The sequence below is a fragment of the Cyrtonyx montezumae genome, unplaced genomic scaffold (genome assembly GCF_038088225.1).
Source record: "Cyrtonyx montezumae isolate F1298 unplaced genomic scaffold, pur_monq_1.0 scaffold_61, whole genome shotgun sequence".
Lineage (NCBI taxonomy): Eukaryota > Metazoa > Chordata > Aves > Galliformes > Odontophoridae > Cyrtonyx > Cyrtonyx montezumae.
Genome location: NW_027072069.1, coordinates 481,652 through 494,721, shown reverse-complemented (window position 1 = coordinate 494,721; position 13,070 = coordinate 481,652). Strand labels below are relative to the sequence as shown.

The window sequence follows — 13,070 nt, the reverse complement described above, 5'->3', positions numbered from 1 at the left end:
CCATTTCACGCACAAAAGAGCAGCGTAAAGAGGAAACGCAACCAGCTCACGTGGTGAAAAAGGTCAGGTAACACAGCACTGTGCTCCTGAAGTCACAAAGGCGAGCAGCTGACACACTGCCAGCTACACCATCGAGACCGGAGGTTCCCAGAGACCTTCCCTGATAGTTCTGCCCACCACACTTCACAGGGAGCACAGATCTTCCCCCACGGTTGGAGAAAGATGTCTGTCTCTCCCCAGCTCTCAGCTGTCTGTGCTGCACTTCAGCACTTCACTAAAGGAAATGCAAAAGCACAAGTTGATTTGTGCATCATCTTCTCTGTCAGGAGGGGTTTCTGCTATTGCAGTTCAGCATGGTTAATGTTTAGAGCACCTAAGCCTTAGCTGGAGTTGAAATGTATGTCTGAATATACTGAACCTTTCCTCTTTTTTCCAGTCGTCTCAAGAAAATGTTTGTTGTTATGGGGTAGAAATCAAAATCCTTCTCCCAACTCCCTTCACACTGCACATGCAGCTATTATAAAGGAACAGAGAAGTTCCTGATGTCCAATTCTTGTCCCCAGGCAGGTCACAACCATGCTTCAGAGGCTTTAGTATACACAGACACTGCATTAATTCAATTACCTAAAGCTGATAACCAGACAAGCTTCCCACGTGGTCACCTTCCATAAAGACACAGCTGTCTTACACTGAGCTCCAAGATTCAGCTTAGACCTTCAAACTCCTCCTTGCTCAGCGTGCTCCAGACTCTGAAACAGCTGGGGCACGTAACTGTTGAGGAAGAAGAAATAACACTGTGGTCCTGTGCTTCAACCAGTGCTCTGAAGGGGGCCTATGAACAGCGTGACCTTGAAACCAGCTCTTCTTAAGAGATGGTACAGTAATGTATATCCTTGAGGATTTTTACTGGTTGTTTTTATCATCCAAATACCATTAATACACCACGGTTCTATGTACACTCACCTGTACCCATCACCTTTTCAACACTGTCATTTTCAGTGACATTTATGTGCAGAAAGCAGTGCTTTGTTCAGCTCACATTTAAGTATTTGCTTCATTAGAGCAAAGCTTGTTGGGACTGCTGAATAGATTTGACACAGTGTTTGAGCTGTTCAAGGACATCCCACTTTACCTGGTTGTCTTCATTTTCCTTTCTTGCAACCACCATTTCACATTCCCATTCTGCTTTATCAGCAGGTGTTGCAAGACCTAGAATATCACCTCCTTCAATACACCAACATCCCCTAACAGCTTCCCCACTCATGGACTGGCACATAAAGAGATAAATAAATAAAGCCACCACTTTATTTAGAGAAATCTTTTCTTTAATTGTCAGTCTGGAACGCTCTGATGAAAGCAGACTCAAACCACTGAGGACAAAGTGATGGAAACTGCAGCCATGCCAGAAGTTGTCACATAGCAAAGAGGATAAGGAATGCCACCATCAAACAGAAGAGACCCATGGCCTCAGACAGGGCAAAGCCCAGGATGGCATAGGAGAAAAGCTGCTGCTTGAGGGATGGATTCCTGCATGTACACAGGGGAATAAAAGAAAACAAAAAATAAAATAAAGAGGGTAGAAAACAGGACCCATGGCGACAGGGAAAAAACACAACTAAACAAATCAGACCCCACCATTACACCACAGGAAGCCAAGGTTATGCCACACAGTCATCGTGTTTTGAAGGATGAACCAGATTTATGGCAGGTAGCCACCATCTGGAATGAAAATCCCATAACTCTTCCCTGTGTTTAGTGATTGCCATGCAAAACCCCAAAGGCTAATGCCACCTGCTTGGTGGTACCAAGCAGCAGTAGCCACTGATGACAAGTGCTTCATTCTTTCTAGGAGGGGGCAGAGCTCCACAGAACTTCTGTATCATCCAATAGTAAGCATAGAGTGGATTCAAGGAGTTCAGGCAGTTTCTTATTTGTTTTAATGGAATGATGGGAGTACAACATTCCTTTTATATTCCACAGAAAAACGCTTCAGTTAAAAGTATCTGCTTCTATACTCTACACACATAGATTAGAGCATAAGCTCCAGAAAAATCTCCACTCCTCTACCAAGTTTAGTGCTAGAAAGTAATAAATTCAAGCCAGTTTGGCATCTTACCTGGCATAGCCAATGATCAAGCTGCCAAACACTGTCCCAATACCTGCTCCTGAACCAGCCACCCCCACTGTGGCAGCACCAGCACCAATGAACTTAGCAGCAGTGTCAATATCCCGGGAAACTGCACTAGTCTGGAACTCACGGCGGGTCAGCTGTGGAGAGGACATAGCAGCTGGCTGTGGGATACATGAAAAAACAGGTTAACAACACCTAATCATAAAATGGAAGTTATCTTAATAGAACACATACAATCTACTCAAGACAGAGACAAAGAAAAAAAAAGCTCAGCTAGCATTGGTCTGGGCTAGAGGCTATATTCCTTTATTAGCCGTTCTCTTGATGTAAAATCTTACTCCTCCACCTCTGGAGAAGTCATCAAGCACGGCAATAGAGGAGCCAATTTACCACATAAAAGAGCCTTACCTGTAGAGTCTGAGCCTCAGGCCTGCTGAACACAGACACCGAAACGGGCCTGGCCAGAGCCCTAGAGCAGCACCGGAACTGAAGCAAAACAGACAATTAATTCCTACAGTTTGATGCACCCACACCACTTTTTCCCCAGAAAAGAACAGCATTAGAAAGTCAAGACTGAAAAAAACAAAAGCATATACAGACTCAGAGTGTTTCTAGTTCAGGCAGTTGGATGCAGACCCTGAGGCACACTGTCACAGGCTGCACGCTGCAGGATCACAGCTCAGCCATGATCACAACCCCAGAGATTTCATTCCTAGCTCACATTTAGCAACAAAAGGATGACACCTCTGTGATAATGGCTTATCACACATTACAAGAAGCCCCGGGGATCACAGCCCAACCAACGCTTGCAGGGACAGTGGGCATCGCTCTGTGGTCACCAGAGGTCACCTTGTTCTCCACTTTGTTACCCAGGTGTAAAAGGGACCCCCACTCGGCAGGGGTCACCCAAAGCCACGTTCTGATCGCAGCCCCACTGAGAAATCCCCCACAGCCACACGGTCCCACTACACACCGTGACACCGCTCAGCACACGGAGGACTTACCAGAGCCGGCGAGCTGAGGAGAGCCAAAGGAGTCGTCTGCATCTTGCTTTACCTATTACTAACAACGAAAAGAAGGAATCAGGAATCCCACCACTGCTACCTCGCGGCCCACCCCTGCAGATCCGCATTTCTGCCCTTCCCCACGCCAAACTCCCCAGAACCACCTCAGCACAACCGAGCCTCGGCCGCAGCAGGGGACAGCAGACGAGCCCCGTAGAAGGACTTAGTCCTCCACCCCACAGCTCAAGCCTCAGCCCGCGGGGTCCGCTCGCAGCCCCACCTGCACGGCGTCCGCTCGGGGCTGCGACGGCGGCGGCTGTGAAAGGAGAGCGCGCCCCCGCCCCGCTCACCTTGCCGTGTCCCTCAGCGTCCTCCGCGCCGATTGGCTGCCGCGGCACGCGGCGCGCAGCACTCTGGGACAACATCCGCTCTCCCCATTGGCCGCAGCTCAGCGAGCTCCTCCCACCAGCATCCGGGATAGCAGCACGAGGGCGGGAGGGCAGCGTCAACGACGCGGGCCTCCATTGGTTGGTTATTTTTGCTACTCGCTTTGCGATTGGCTGGCGGCTCGGAGGTCTCCCGGAGGACCATGCGGCGCTCGGGGTCGCTCCTCCAACCATAGAGACGGCGGCGGTCACGGCGGGGTGGGCTCGGCTGTCCGGCTGTGCTCGGTTCGGTTCGGTTCGGTTCGGTTCGGTTCGGTTCGGTTCGGTTCGGGTGTTTTCTCCGGTGCTCCCTTGTGGTTTGTTAAAGCACGGCATGCTCAGCCTGCGGTGCGTTCCCGGCTCTCTGTGCTCTCGGTGAAGCCGGCGGCCCCGGGGAGCCCGCGCCGGTACCCCCCGACCCCACCCCATACCGGGGGCGGTCCCTGCTCCGGTGCACCGAACTACAAATCCCAGCAGCGCGGGCGGGGCTGGCTCCGGGGCGGTGTCGCCGTGTGGGGCGGCTCGGCCCAGCCCGGCCCTTTCCTGGTACTCTCCTTCCTCCTCGCAGCCCGGAGCTCTCCGGCCGTGCCTCTCGGTGAGTGAGCCCGGACGGGGCGCGGGGTCCTGGGGACGCCCTACAGTCCCATTGCCCCCCGCCTCTTACAGGGTACGGTGAGAGGCCGAGGTTGAGGCGGGGACGGGGCTCGCTGGCTGCGAAGGCACTTTCACATTCGATTCCTGGCGGTGAGCGCAGGTTCTGGGGCGGTGGAGCTTGAATTGGAAAGGATCTCGAGGATCGCATAGTTGCACCCCCCTGCCATGGGCAGGGTTGTCAGCTGCTACATCAGACTGGGCAGGGCCTCATCCAAGCTGGCCTTGCGCAGCTCTAGGGATGGGAGCAGCCTGTGCCAGCACCTCTCAGTAATCTAAATCTCCCCTCTTTTAGTTTAAAAGTTTCCCTCTTGCCTTTTCGCTATCTACCTGCATAAAAAAGTTGATTTCCTTCCTGCTTCTAAGTATTGGAAGGCTGCTGTCAGTTCTTCCCAGAGCAATCTCTTCCCCAAAGTAAATTTTTGGAATGCTAAGAGGAGAAAGCAACAGCAAAAGAAAGCCAACCAAAAGTCCCCAGAAAGAGGTGGGCCCATGAATATCAGAGGAAGTGCTGTATGATCCATATTGCTCTATGTAAGGTGTAATTATCTCATTACTTCGGCTGTGGGTTGGGACTGACCATTACTCATTGCCATCTGCAAAGGTGCAGCAGTGACTGTCGTAATGGATGCAGCTTTACAGGGCCTCTTCCTGCACAGATCACTTCCAAACTGTTGATATTTCAACGTTAATAAGATGTTTTTCCCCTCTAATTCCTGGAAATGAGCTGCACACTCTATCATCAGCACAGCCTGTGTGATCGTTGGGGTTGCTTTTCTGCAAGATTACAGTTATTTTTGCTGAAAACAACCCTTTTTTTTTTCTTCTTTTTTCAGCAAAATGCATTGTTTTGCTGCATCCAGGCACTGAATCTCACCAGTAGGCATGCGTGCATGCTTTCACTGCTAGAAGGCACTGCTGCCTCTCTTCTGTGTGGTAGATCTGTAGGATCGACTGGGGTCTGGCTTACAGGGTACTAAGCAGAAGAAAGGTTGTTGTGTCACGGTGGCAGCCCCAGAGCCCCAGATACTGTGGCTGGGAAGCAGTGGTCAGTCTTACATTGCTAAGAGGATCTCCAAATGGCCTTGGGTCTAAGGAGCAGCCTCATGGCAGCAGTGACTGCAGTGTTCCTGTGTGCCCTGCTGACAAATACTGGTCCATTTGTAGAGGATTTTGGACCTTACAGCTCTGTCACTCGCAAACTGGTCCTCTTCATATCCTCCCTGGGCGTGATTATATTGGCAGCGTGTGGAGGTGAGGTAATCACATTACACTTTCTCCTCTTGTAGACTTCCACAATGGATGGGATATCAGATGAACCTCCCACTTCTGCTGTTCTTTTAGACAAGGGCCACTTCTCCCAAGTCATCTTTAACAATGTGGAGAAATTTTATGTTCCTGGAGGAGATGTAACCTGTTACTATACTCTCACACAGAACATAGTTCCTCGTGGGAAGGACTGGGTGGGCATCTTCCGGGTAAGTAAGGAGTGTGAAACCAGCTATGCCAAGTATGAAGAGGCAGAAGCTGACAGAAACAAATTATTTGTCATTTACTTAATACTTCAGCCTTAAGAAAGGCATTAAGGCTTTGGTAGAACAGGGTAAGGGATTTATTTTCAGCGATGACCTTGTGTAATGCAAGGTTTTACTTGTGCCCAGGGAGAGACAGCCAAAATTGCTGTTACTTGAACAGCTTCACAGCTAATCAAGCAAGACTACGATTCACAGAATCAGTGAAGAACAATTGTATTAAAGGCCATACTGGCACCATCCCTTCCTGCGTGATTCCTACTTCAATGCTGCCCTCATCTGACTCATGCAGTCCATAGAATAAGGCATAAACTGGTGAGGTTCTTTAATTAACACACAGACCACAACTCTAGGAGCTCAGAATTTTGATACAGAAGTCCTCCTGTTAGCTCATCTATGTAGAAATGCTGTCCAGTTGCCATAGGATAAATGTGAATTGTGTAATCCCTTATCAGAATTTTGCTGTTGCAGGTGGGATGGAAGACAACCCGAGAATATTACACATTCATGTGGGCTCCTCGGCCCAGTAATGTCCGTGGTGATACCGCAGTGCAGCAACAGATCCAGTTCAAAGGTGGGCTGGGAGGTTGGGTCACTCACAGAAAATACGTGTGGGTGCACACGCAGGCATGCACACACAAACTCCCACGCTGCTTCCATTAATAACTGTTACATTCAGAATTACAGAATATCTTAGTAATGTGCTTTGGTAAACTTCAAATCCCAACAACCTAACAGACAGACTGGGCTCTACAGTCCTGACTGAGTGATGTTGTTTGTGTTCCAGTCACTGTCACAAAGAACTAGTAATGGTGGAGGAACAATATTAAAGACATTTGTTTTCTTAGCTTCTGACTTTCTGTGCTCTATAGTTAAGGTACTAAAATAATTGGAAGCTGCATATGACAGTGTTGTTGTGTTTGTCTGAAGCTTACTACCTGCCCAAAGATGATGAATACTATCAGTTCTGCTACATTGACCAGGATGGTATGATCCGTGGAGCCAGTGTGCCTTTCCAGTTCAGAGCAGAGACTGAGGATGATATTCTGGTGGTTACCACACAGGTGTGTATCCTCTCTTCCCCTGTTTCTTCCTGCCTTTGCTTTTATTTGCCTTCAATTAGATGGGAGTAACAGCATGCACACGGACAATAACTGAGGTATTGTGAAGCCAAGCACATTTATTTTGCAGTGTTCTGTATACAGCCCTTTTGTTTATTATTACATAGACTGTAGGTGCTTGCTCCTAATCTTACAAACTTCAAAAAAAATTGCAGGCCTTTGCAATTTTTTTTTTAAATTTAAAAGGTCAGAGGTGATGTGTGCTTGGTATTCAAGGATTGGGTTGATGGTCAGCTTTGGACAGACTGCAAAGAGTGAAGAAGTCATCTGGTCTGAACTACTAGTGAAAGCATGAGGAAGCACTGGGTGTTTCCTTTTGCAGAATTCTTCTTTTTTTGTTCTTCACATAGAGCTATTTGGAGCATAGTTTTTTAATGCTCCCATTACAGCTTAAACAACTTTGCTTGCTAGGGAGAAGTGGAAGAGATTGAACTACAAAACAAAAATTTGCTTAAAGAAAATGAAGAGCTGCAAGCCAACTGTGCAAGTCTCCAAAAACAAAACAGAGATCTGCAGGAAGAACTCAAGAAGACACAGGTACAACAAAAGTTCATATGTGAAGTCAGAAGCTTTAATTCTGAAAGGTAGAGTAAAAAAAGACCGAGTCAGTTTGTGCTCTGTTGTATGCTTCCTGGAGAAAGTTAGGAGTTTTCTTCCCATGTTATCTATTTAATCATTTAACAAGAGGTACAGCACCTCTGCTATGATCAGAAGAATAGTGATGCACAGGAAGCATCATCGAACACGGAGTTCAGGAACATACAGGAAGGAGAGTTTTCAGAAATGTTTGGTAGGCTGTCCTAAAATTGCAAGCCCAGTCCTGTTTCTAATGCTCTTGTTTTCTCTTTCAGTTTTGCTCAGGGCTTAATATATACAAAACAAGGTCTGAAAGATACAAGGGAGAGATTTTCCTCCTTCAGATGGGCTGCCTACAAGTGTTGCATTTTGCAGTTCCAGTGCAGAGGAGTGCTATTGCCTGAGCCCCATTTTTCCTCCTCCTGACCTCATTTTGATTTTCAGGAGCTACAGGATGCTTTAGAGTCCTTTAGGAGCAGCACGGAAAAACTGGAGCTGGAGCTGAATTCACTGAGAAAGGAAAATAAACATCTGAAGGAGCTGAATGAGTGCAGAGAGGCAGAGCTGCACCAGTAAGTGTATCCACAGGATCAACTAAAACAGGATTCCGTGTAGGCAAACATCTTGCTGTTGTGGTTTAAATTTCCTTTTGTGAAAGTGTGCTGTGTTTTGACTTGCTTTGAATAGATTCAAAGAGCAAGTTCAGAATGTAACCTCTGAAAAGGAACATCTGGAAACCAAACTGAAAACAGCCCTGGATCACGTTGATCACCTGCAGGTAGAAAACAAGTAGATTCCCTCCTTTGTGTTTATGGACCGTCTCTGATGGTCACCCACAGGTTCTGGAGATTTGCTTCATGCAGCAAAAGGAGCCTGTGCTTCTCAGACACAACTATTTGTATTCACTTGCTGCCCATTCTTCTTTCTCCGTAGTCTCAGCTTCTGAATTGTGAGAAAGAAATTGAAGACCTGGTTCACGTGGACCAAGACAAGACTAAGCAGTGTGAAAGTTTAAAGGAAGAGAATAACCAGTTATGTGCGACTATAACTCAAAAGGTAAAACCTTTCCTGAATATTATGGTGCTTGGGGAAGCCAGGGAAGAGGCTGAGTGGTGTCCTTTGCAGTGACTATGTGGAAATACAGCTCAATCTTACAAAAAGAGCAGGGGATTTCATGACAGAGAGAGGAATCTCCATTGTGGTATGAGTGTCCACATAGGTAGTTCAGTGAATACACCATCTTACAGATTCTTGTAGTACATACAGACATTTTAGTTTTGGAAGAGATGCCTGAATTAGTAGACTTCCTAATTCTGATTCTCTGTAGCAAGAAAATTCAATCTCTGTCTTCATCTTTTTTGATGAAGTAGGTAGGCAGGAATTCAGAATTGATACTTAGCTGATTGCAAACTGTTGCAACTGAGCAAAACTGTTTCAGGACGGAGACTTGTATAAATAAAGCAAGTATCTTAAATATGCCTAGGCTATCTGTAGTTAATTGTAGCTCCAACAGGAAGCTGATGAGTAACTGGAGAGATGGAAGCAACCTTGCTGGTCTCCTGTCCGCTTACATTTTGTCACTTTCTCATCTTTACTACTGTAGATTTGGCGTTTAATAATCAATGACATGAAAAGATGCAATATAGTCAGAATGCCCTGAAACAAGCTTTACAGTATCAAGTTTCTATTCTATAGTTTGATGCTCTGCTTCACATCCTTACCTGACACCTCCTTTCTATGACATTTCCTTTGCAACTCTACCTGTGAAAATGTGGGAATTCTGATCAGGAAGAGCAAAAGAAAGAACTTAAACATTGCCTGGAGCACTTGAGGGGAACAGAGGCCAACCTGACAATTCGTCTGCAGAATGAACAGGTGCCCAGCATTTCAAGGGATGCAGCTGGGGTGGTGGTCTCAAAAAGACTCATAGAATTTGCTGGTGTGTGTGTGTGTGTGTGTGTGTAGGGGAGCTGACATTTATTTAAACCCTTTTTCAATTTGCAGAACCATCACAATTTCTCTAAGATATTGCACATGCCTGTATACATGATGAATTTAAGTTTATGGTCAAAAGGCTTGCTTGTCTTAGGTAACTCCTGCAGGTCTTCTAGAAGCAGTTGACAAATTTCAGCCCTGAAAGTCACTCCTTGAAGGAATGTGAAGGTTAGAAAAGAAAATCTTTAGCCTTTTGTCCTCTGTGACCTTCTAAAAACGTTTCCCTTTCTGCATGTGCTACTCAGGACACTTCTGGAGGCTCTACTCTGAAAATTAGCTGCCTAAAATAGATGTGAATGCCTCTGCTATGATGCCAAATACTCAAGATTCTTAGAGTAATACTTCAAGAATGACTTCACAGTCTTTAAGTACTCTAGCTTATCTAATTTACTGATTGAATTCAAGATTTAATAGAAGATTAATTCCTAAGGATGTACTAGCTACCCACAGTCAATGCAAATGTCATAGTAGCAGGAAGTGTGTCAGACTTGGAAGGCTCTTACCTGCCAGGGTGGAATTGTTGTCATTCCTTTTCTTTAACCTCTCACTTTGACATGTACTATGTTCCCTGTGGAGGTCTGAGAGGGTGATCCTCTCTTGCTGTAATGAAAATACAGAGCTTAAGTGATTGGTGACACAGAGTTGTCCTAGGTCAAAAACTACAAGATGGTGAGACTCCTACTTCAAGTGAACATTTATGTGTTGGTAGTGAATGCAGTTAGAGGCTGCCTGTATATGTGAACAGCGCTTGGAACTGACCTCCTTTTGTTTGCCAGTGTCCAACAGTTTAACTAATAACACTCTTCCTTCATAGCAACAAAAGAGTGACTTAATGAAGGAGCTTGAAGAGCAGAGGCGTTTGTTTCAGAATTTGCAAGCAGCAAAGAAGGAATCTGATGAGAAAAATCAGGTGAGAACTTGTCACAAGTCCCTTGCCTTTCTCGTACATTGAATATCACACAAATCTGTCCAGCTGGAGTTCAGTTCTATTGGCCTTCCACCAAACAGCTCGCTGCCTGTGCCTGTGTGACTGCAGGATTCTCTTCTGTCTTTAAAAATGTATTACTCTACTGCAGTCACCCTGTCTGCCTTTCTGAGCAGGCCACAGAATAGATCCTTGCACTTCCTTTCTTCACTTTCTGTCAAGCTGGACTGAGATTCAGCTGTCTAAAAACTTAAGAGCAATTTTTATTCTGGTTTAAGAAAGGATCTATGTTAGTTCAAAGTGTAACTTCTCACTGAAATGGTCTCCTGAGCTTCTGGAAATTAATTCTACCCTTCTGTCCCTTTGCAGAAACTAAGGAAAGAGAATGATTCCCTCCTGAGGCGTCTCTCTAAGACTAGAGGTGCTTCTTCCTCTTCTGTTGTTTCACAAGCCAATGCTTCAGTTCCAACTCGTGAAATAAAAGGCTTTGTATTTAGAAATCCATATCATGGTGAGAATACTTGGCATTCTGTCTGATACTGCAAACACATGGCAGTAAGGGTCTCAACAAGTTGTCCTCCCTTTGAAATTGGGTACTGTAGAAAATACACTTTTAGCAGTACCCCTGCGTCGCTTTGTATCTGTGCAGGTGACTTGGCAGCTGCAAAATGCTGCCAGATGTTAAAAGCTGATTTAAGTCATCAGCTGTCTGTCATTTTCTGCAGAGAGAGACAGCTGTTATCTAATTCATTTGTCAAGTTCTGTGGCTTGCGTCCAGTTTCCACAGTGCTAAATATAAAAGTTTAGAGCCAGAGCCACATCCTCAGGTTTCATTTACTAGTTATTGACACGTGACATCATTAATCATTTGAAGTGTCCAAATTAACTTTTTATTTTTTTTTTCCCAGCTGCAGGAGAAAGCCAGGAGGCAAGAGCCGTGGGAATAGTAAGTAAAGGAGACAAGAGTGGTCATGAATTAGTGCCTCACAGAAAGTAATTAGTAGTTGGAATTGAGAAGCACCAAGTTCAGTTCTGTAGGCAGTTGTCCACGTTGTTTTAGTCATGGTAATATAGAGGACAACAAAGTGGAAGCACGTGCACTTAACCTGTAGAATTAATAACAGTTGTGTTGGGGAAGGGACGTTCTGCTCATCTTAATCTTTAAAGAACAACTTGTGGCAGCATGTAATTTCAGAATGAACAGCATGCAGCTGCTAAATACCTTATTTCATATTGCAGACATAGACATGTGCTATTTGGGAGTTTTACTTAGTATTATTTAGAGATGTTTGGAGACATTTGGAAAGTTCAGTGTATTGCAAGTCAGAAAGACTTGTCCAGAGGTGATAATGTCTGACTAGTAAACTTTTTTCTTCTTTTTGAATGCAAATACAGATTGTATTTATTTGTATTTCCTTTGTTCTTCAGGATTCTGTAAGGAAATGTCCTGTGTGCAATGACATTTTTCCTGATGATATTGACATAAGAGACTACGAGGCCCATGTGCAGAGCCATCTTCTGGAGTGCCCAGTCTGCAATGAGACCTTTATCACGTCCTGTCAGCAGGTGTTTGATGACCATATGTATTGCCATAGCCTGGAAAAATTATGAATCCCAATCTGTTCTGTAGAACAGGTGTCAGAGGCTGCAGCTTAGAATAGACCAAAATTATTCTCTAGACTTGATCTATAAGAAATGGAATTGTCATCCCTTTAACTCCTCTGTCTTGGATCAAACAACTGTGCTTGTTAAACGAGTTACAAATGCTGTAATTAGTAACTATTCATCCAGGTAGGGCCAAATACATATGGATCTAGTACAGCAGTTTTCTGTACTCAGCTGATTCAGCTTTATTATAATGGTTTTATTATTCAATAGAGCACTGTGATTGCTAACCAAAGACCAGAAGCATTGCTTTAGGACCACACCTTCAGCCTGGTTCAGCTTCTGGAATACAGAGTTAAATACTAAGAAATACAAAGGTTTCCTTTCTTCTTTTGCCTTTAGTCTTTAAAAAGTGAAACACATATTATAAAGAAGCTACTTACTTGCAGATCTAAAGCTCTAAGGCTCTTCTTACAGCAGGCAGTATAGCTTAGTGTAGAGCAAGGTGCATGCACTGCTGTCCTTTTCTTCCTGTAAGAACAGACTTAAAGCAAATGGTGATACAACCTGTGCTGGTGCAGTCACTCTGACACTGTCATGCATCCATTTCACGGTGAGGGAACCCTGATGTTTCTGAAATAGGGAAAGTCAGCATGCCATGGAGCCTATAGGAAAGCAGCAGCTGAGTTGTCATGACAGTGCTGAGGATAAATGGCTTCTCAGTCTTGTAACTGGGCATCCCCATTTAGAGGAAGTGATGAAAAGATTTAAAATGAAGGGCCTGTTCTTAAAACAAAACGTGATTCAAATCTGCTAAGTGCCTTGGGATATTACAATGGTTTGTGGATGGATTATCCAGTTACTATTTTTATTTCTGCTTTGGGATTTTCAAGTTATGATTAACAGTTCTTTTGTCTGTGCACATACAAATGGGTGAAGTTTTATTATCCAGCTGTAGTAGACGTTTCCTGCTCCACATTAGAAGCAAGAGAATACATAGAGTTTTAAGACAATATATTAAGAGCATTTCAAAATATTTTGATGGTACATTTTAATCAATCTGGGGTTAAATAGAGTATTTCTGTCTTTAAGATGTACTATACAG

At 44.9% G+C, this 13,070-nt stretch overlaps 2 protein-coding genes across 2 annotated transcripts; one reads left to right on the top strand and one right to left on the bottom strand.

The window, feature by feature from the left end:
• Positions 1-1,283: 1,283 nt before the first annotated feature.
• On the bottom strand, positions 1,284-3,209 carry ATP5MC1 (ATP synthase membrane subunit c locus 1). The gene is made up of 4 exons (XM_065749960.1): positions 3,136-3,209; positions 2,540-2,617; positions 2,117-2,292; positions 1,284-1,527 (listed from the first exon to the last, which is right to left on the bottom strand). The coding sequence occupies exons 1-4, from the start codon at positions 3,175-3,177 to the stop codon at positions 1,413-1,415; spliced, it is 411 nt and encodes a 136-aa protein (XP_065606032.1). The 5' UTR covers positions 3,178-3,209; the 3' UTR covers positions 1,284-1,412.
• An 864-nt stretch (positions 3,210-4,073) lies between these two features.
• CALCOCO2 (calcium binding and coiled-coil domain 2) lies at positions 4,074-12,723 on the top strand. The gene is made up of 13 exons (XM_065750040.1): positions 4,074-4,155; positions 5,501-5,689; positions 6,215-6,317; positions 6,674-6,807; positions 7,276-7,401; positions 7,885-8,012; positions 8,128-8,218; positions 8,374-8,496; positions 9,229-9,315; positions 10,250-10,345; positions 10,730-10,871; positions 11,269-11,306; positions 11,789-12,723. Exons 2-13 carry the CDS (start codon positions 5,510-5,512, stop codon positions 11,969-11,971), a joined length of 1,431 nt encoding a protein of 476 aa, XP_065606112.1. The 5' UTR covers positions 4,074-4,155; positions 5,501-5,509; the 3' UTR covers positions 11,972-12,723.
• The last annotated feature ends 347 nt before the right edge of the window (positions 12,724-13,070 follow it).

Bases quoted from the DNA above. Each gene is read 5' to 3' on its own strand.
- ATP5MC1 (XM_065749960.1), bottom strand. From the start codon at position 3,177: ATGCAGACGACTCCTTTGGCTCTCCTCAGCTCGCCGGCTCTG. The intron at 2,293-2,539 runs GTAAGGCTCTTT...TGTATCCCACAG, and splicing joins CTGAGGCTCAGACTCTACAG to CCAGCTGCTATGTCCTCTCC. The intron at 1,528-2,116 runs GTAAGATGCCAA...GTGTACATGCAG, and splicing joins TTGATCATTGGCTATGCCAG to GAATCCATCCCTCAAGCAGC.
- CALCOCO2 (XM_065750040.1), top strand. From the start codon at position 5,510: ATGGATGGGATATCAGATGAACCTCCCACTTCTGCTGTTCTTTTAGAC. The intron at 6,808-7,275 runs GTGTGTATCCTC...TTTGCTTGCTAG, and splicing joins TTCTGGTGGTTACCACACAG to GGAGAAGTGGAAGAGATTGA. The intron at 10,872-11,268 runs GTGAGAATACTT...TTTTTTTCCCAG, and splicing joins ATTTAGAAATCCATATCATG to CTGCAGGAGAAAGCCAGGAG.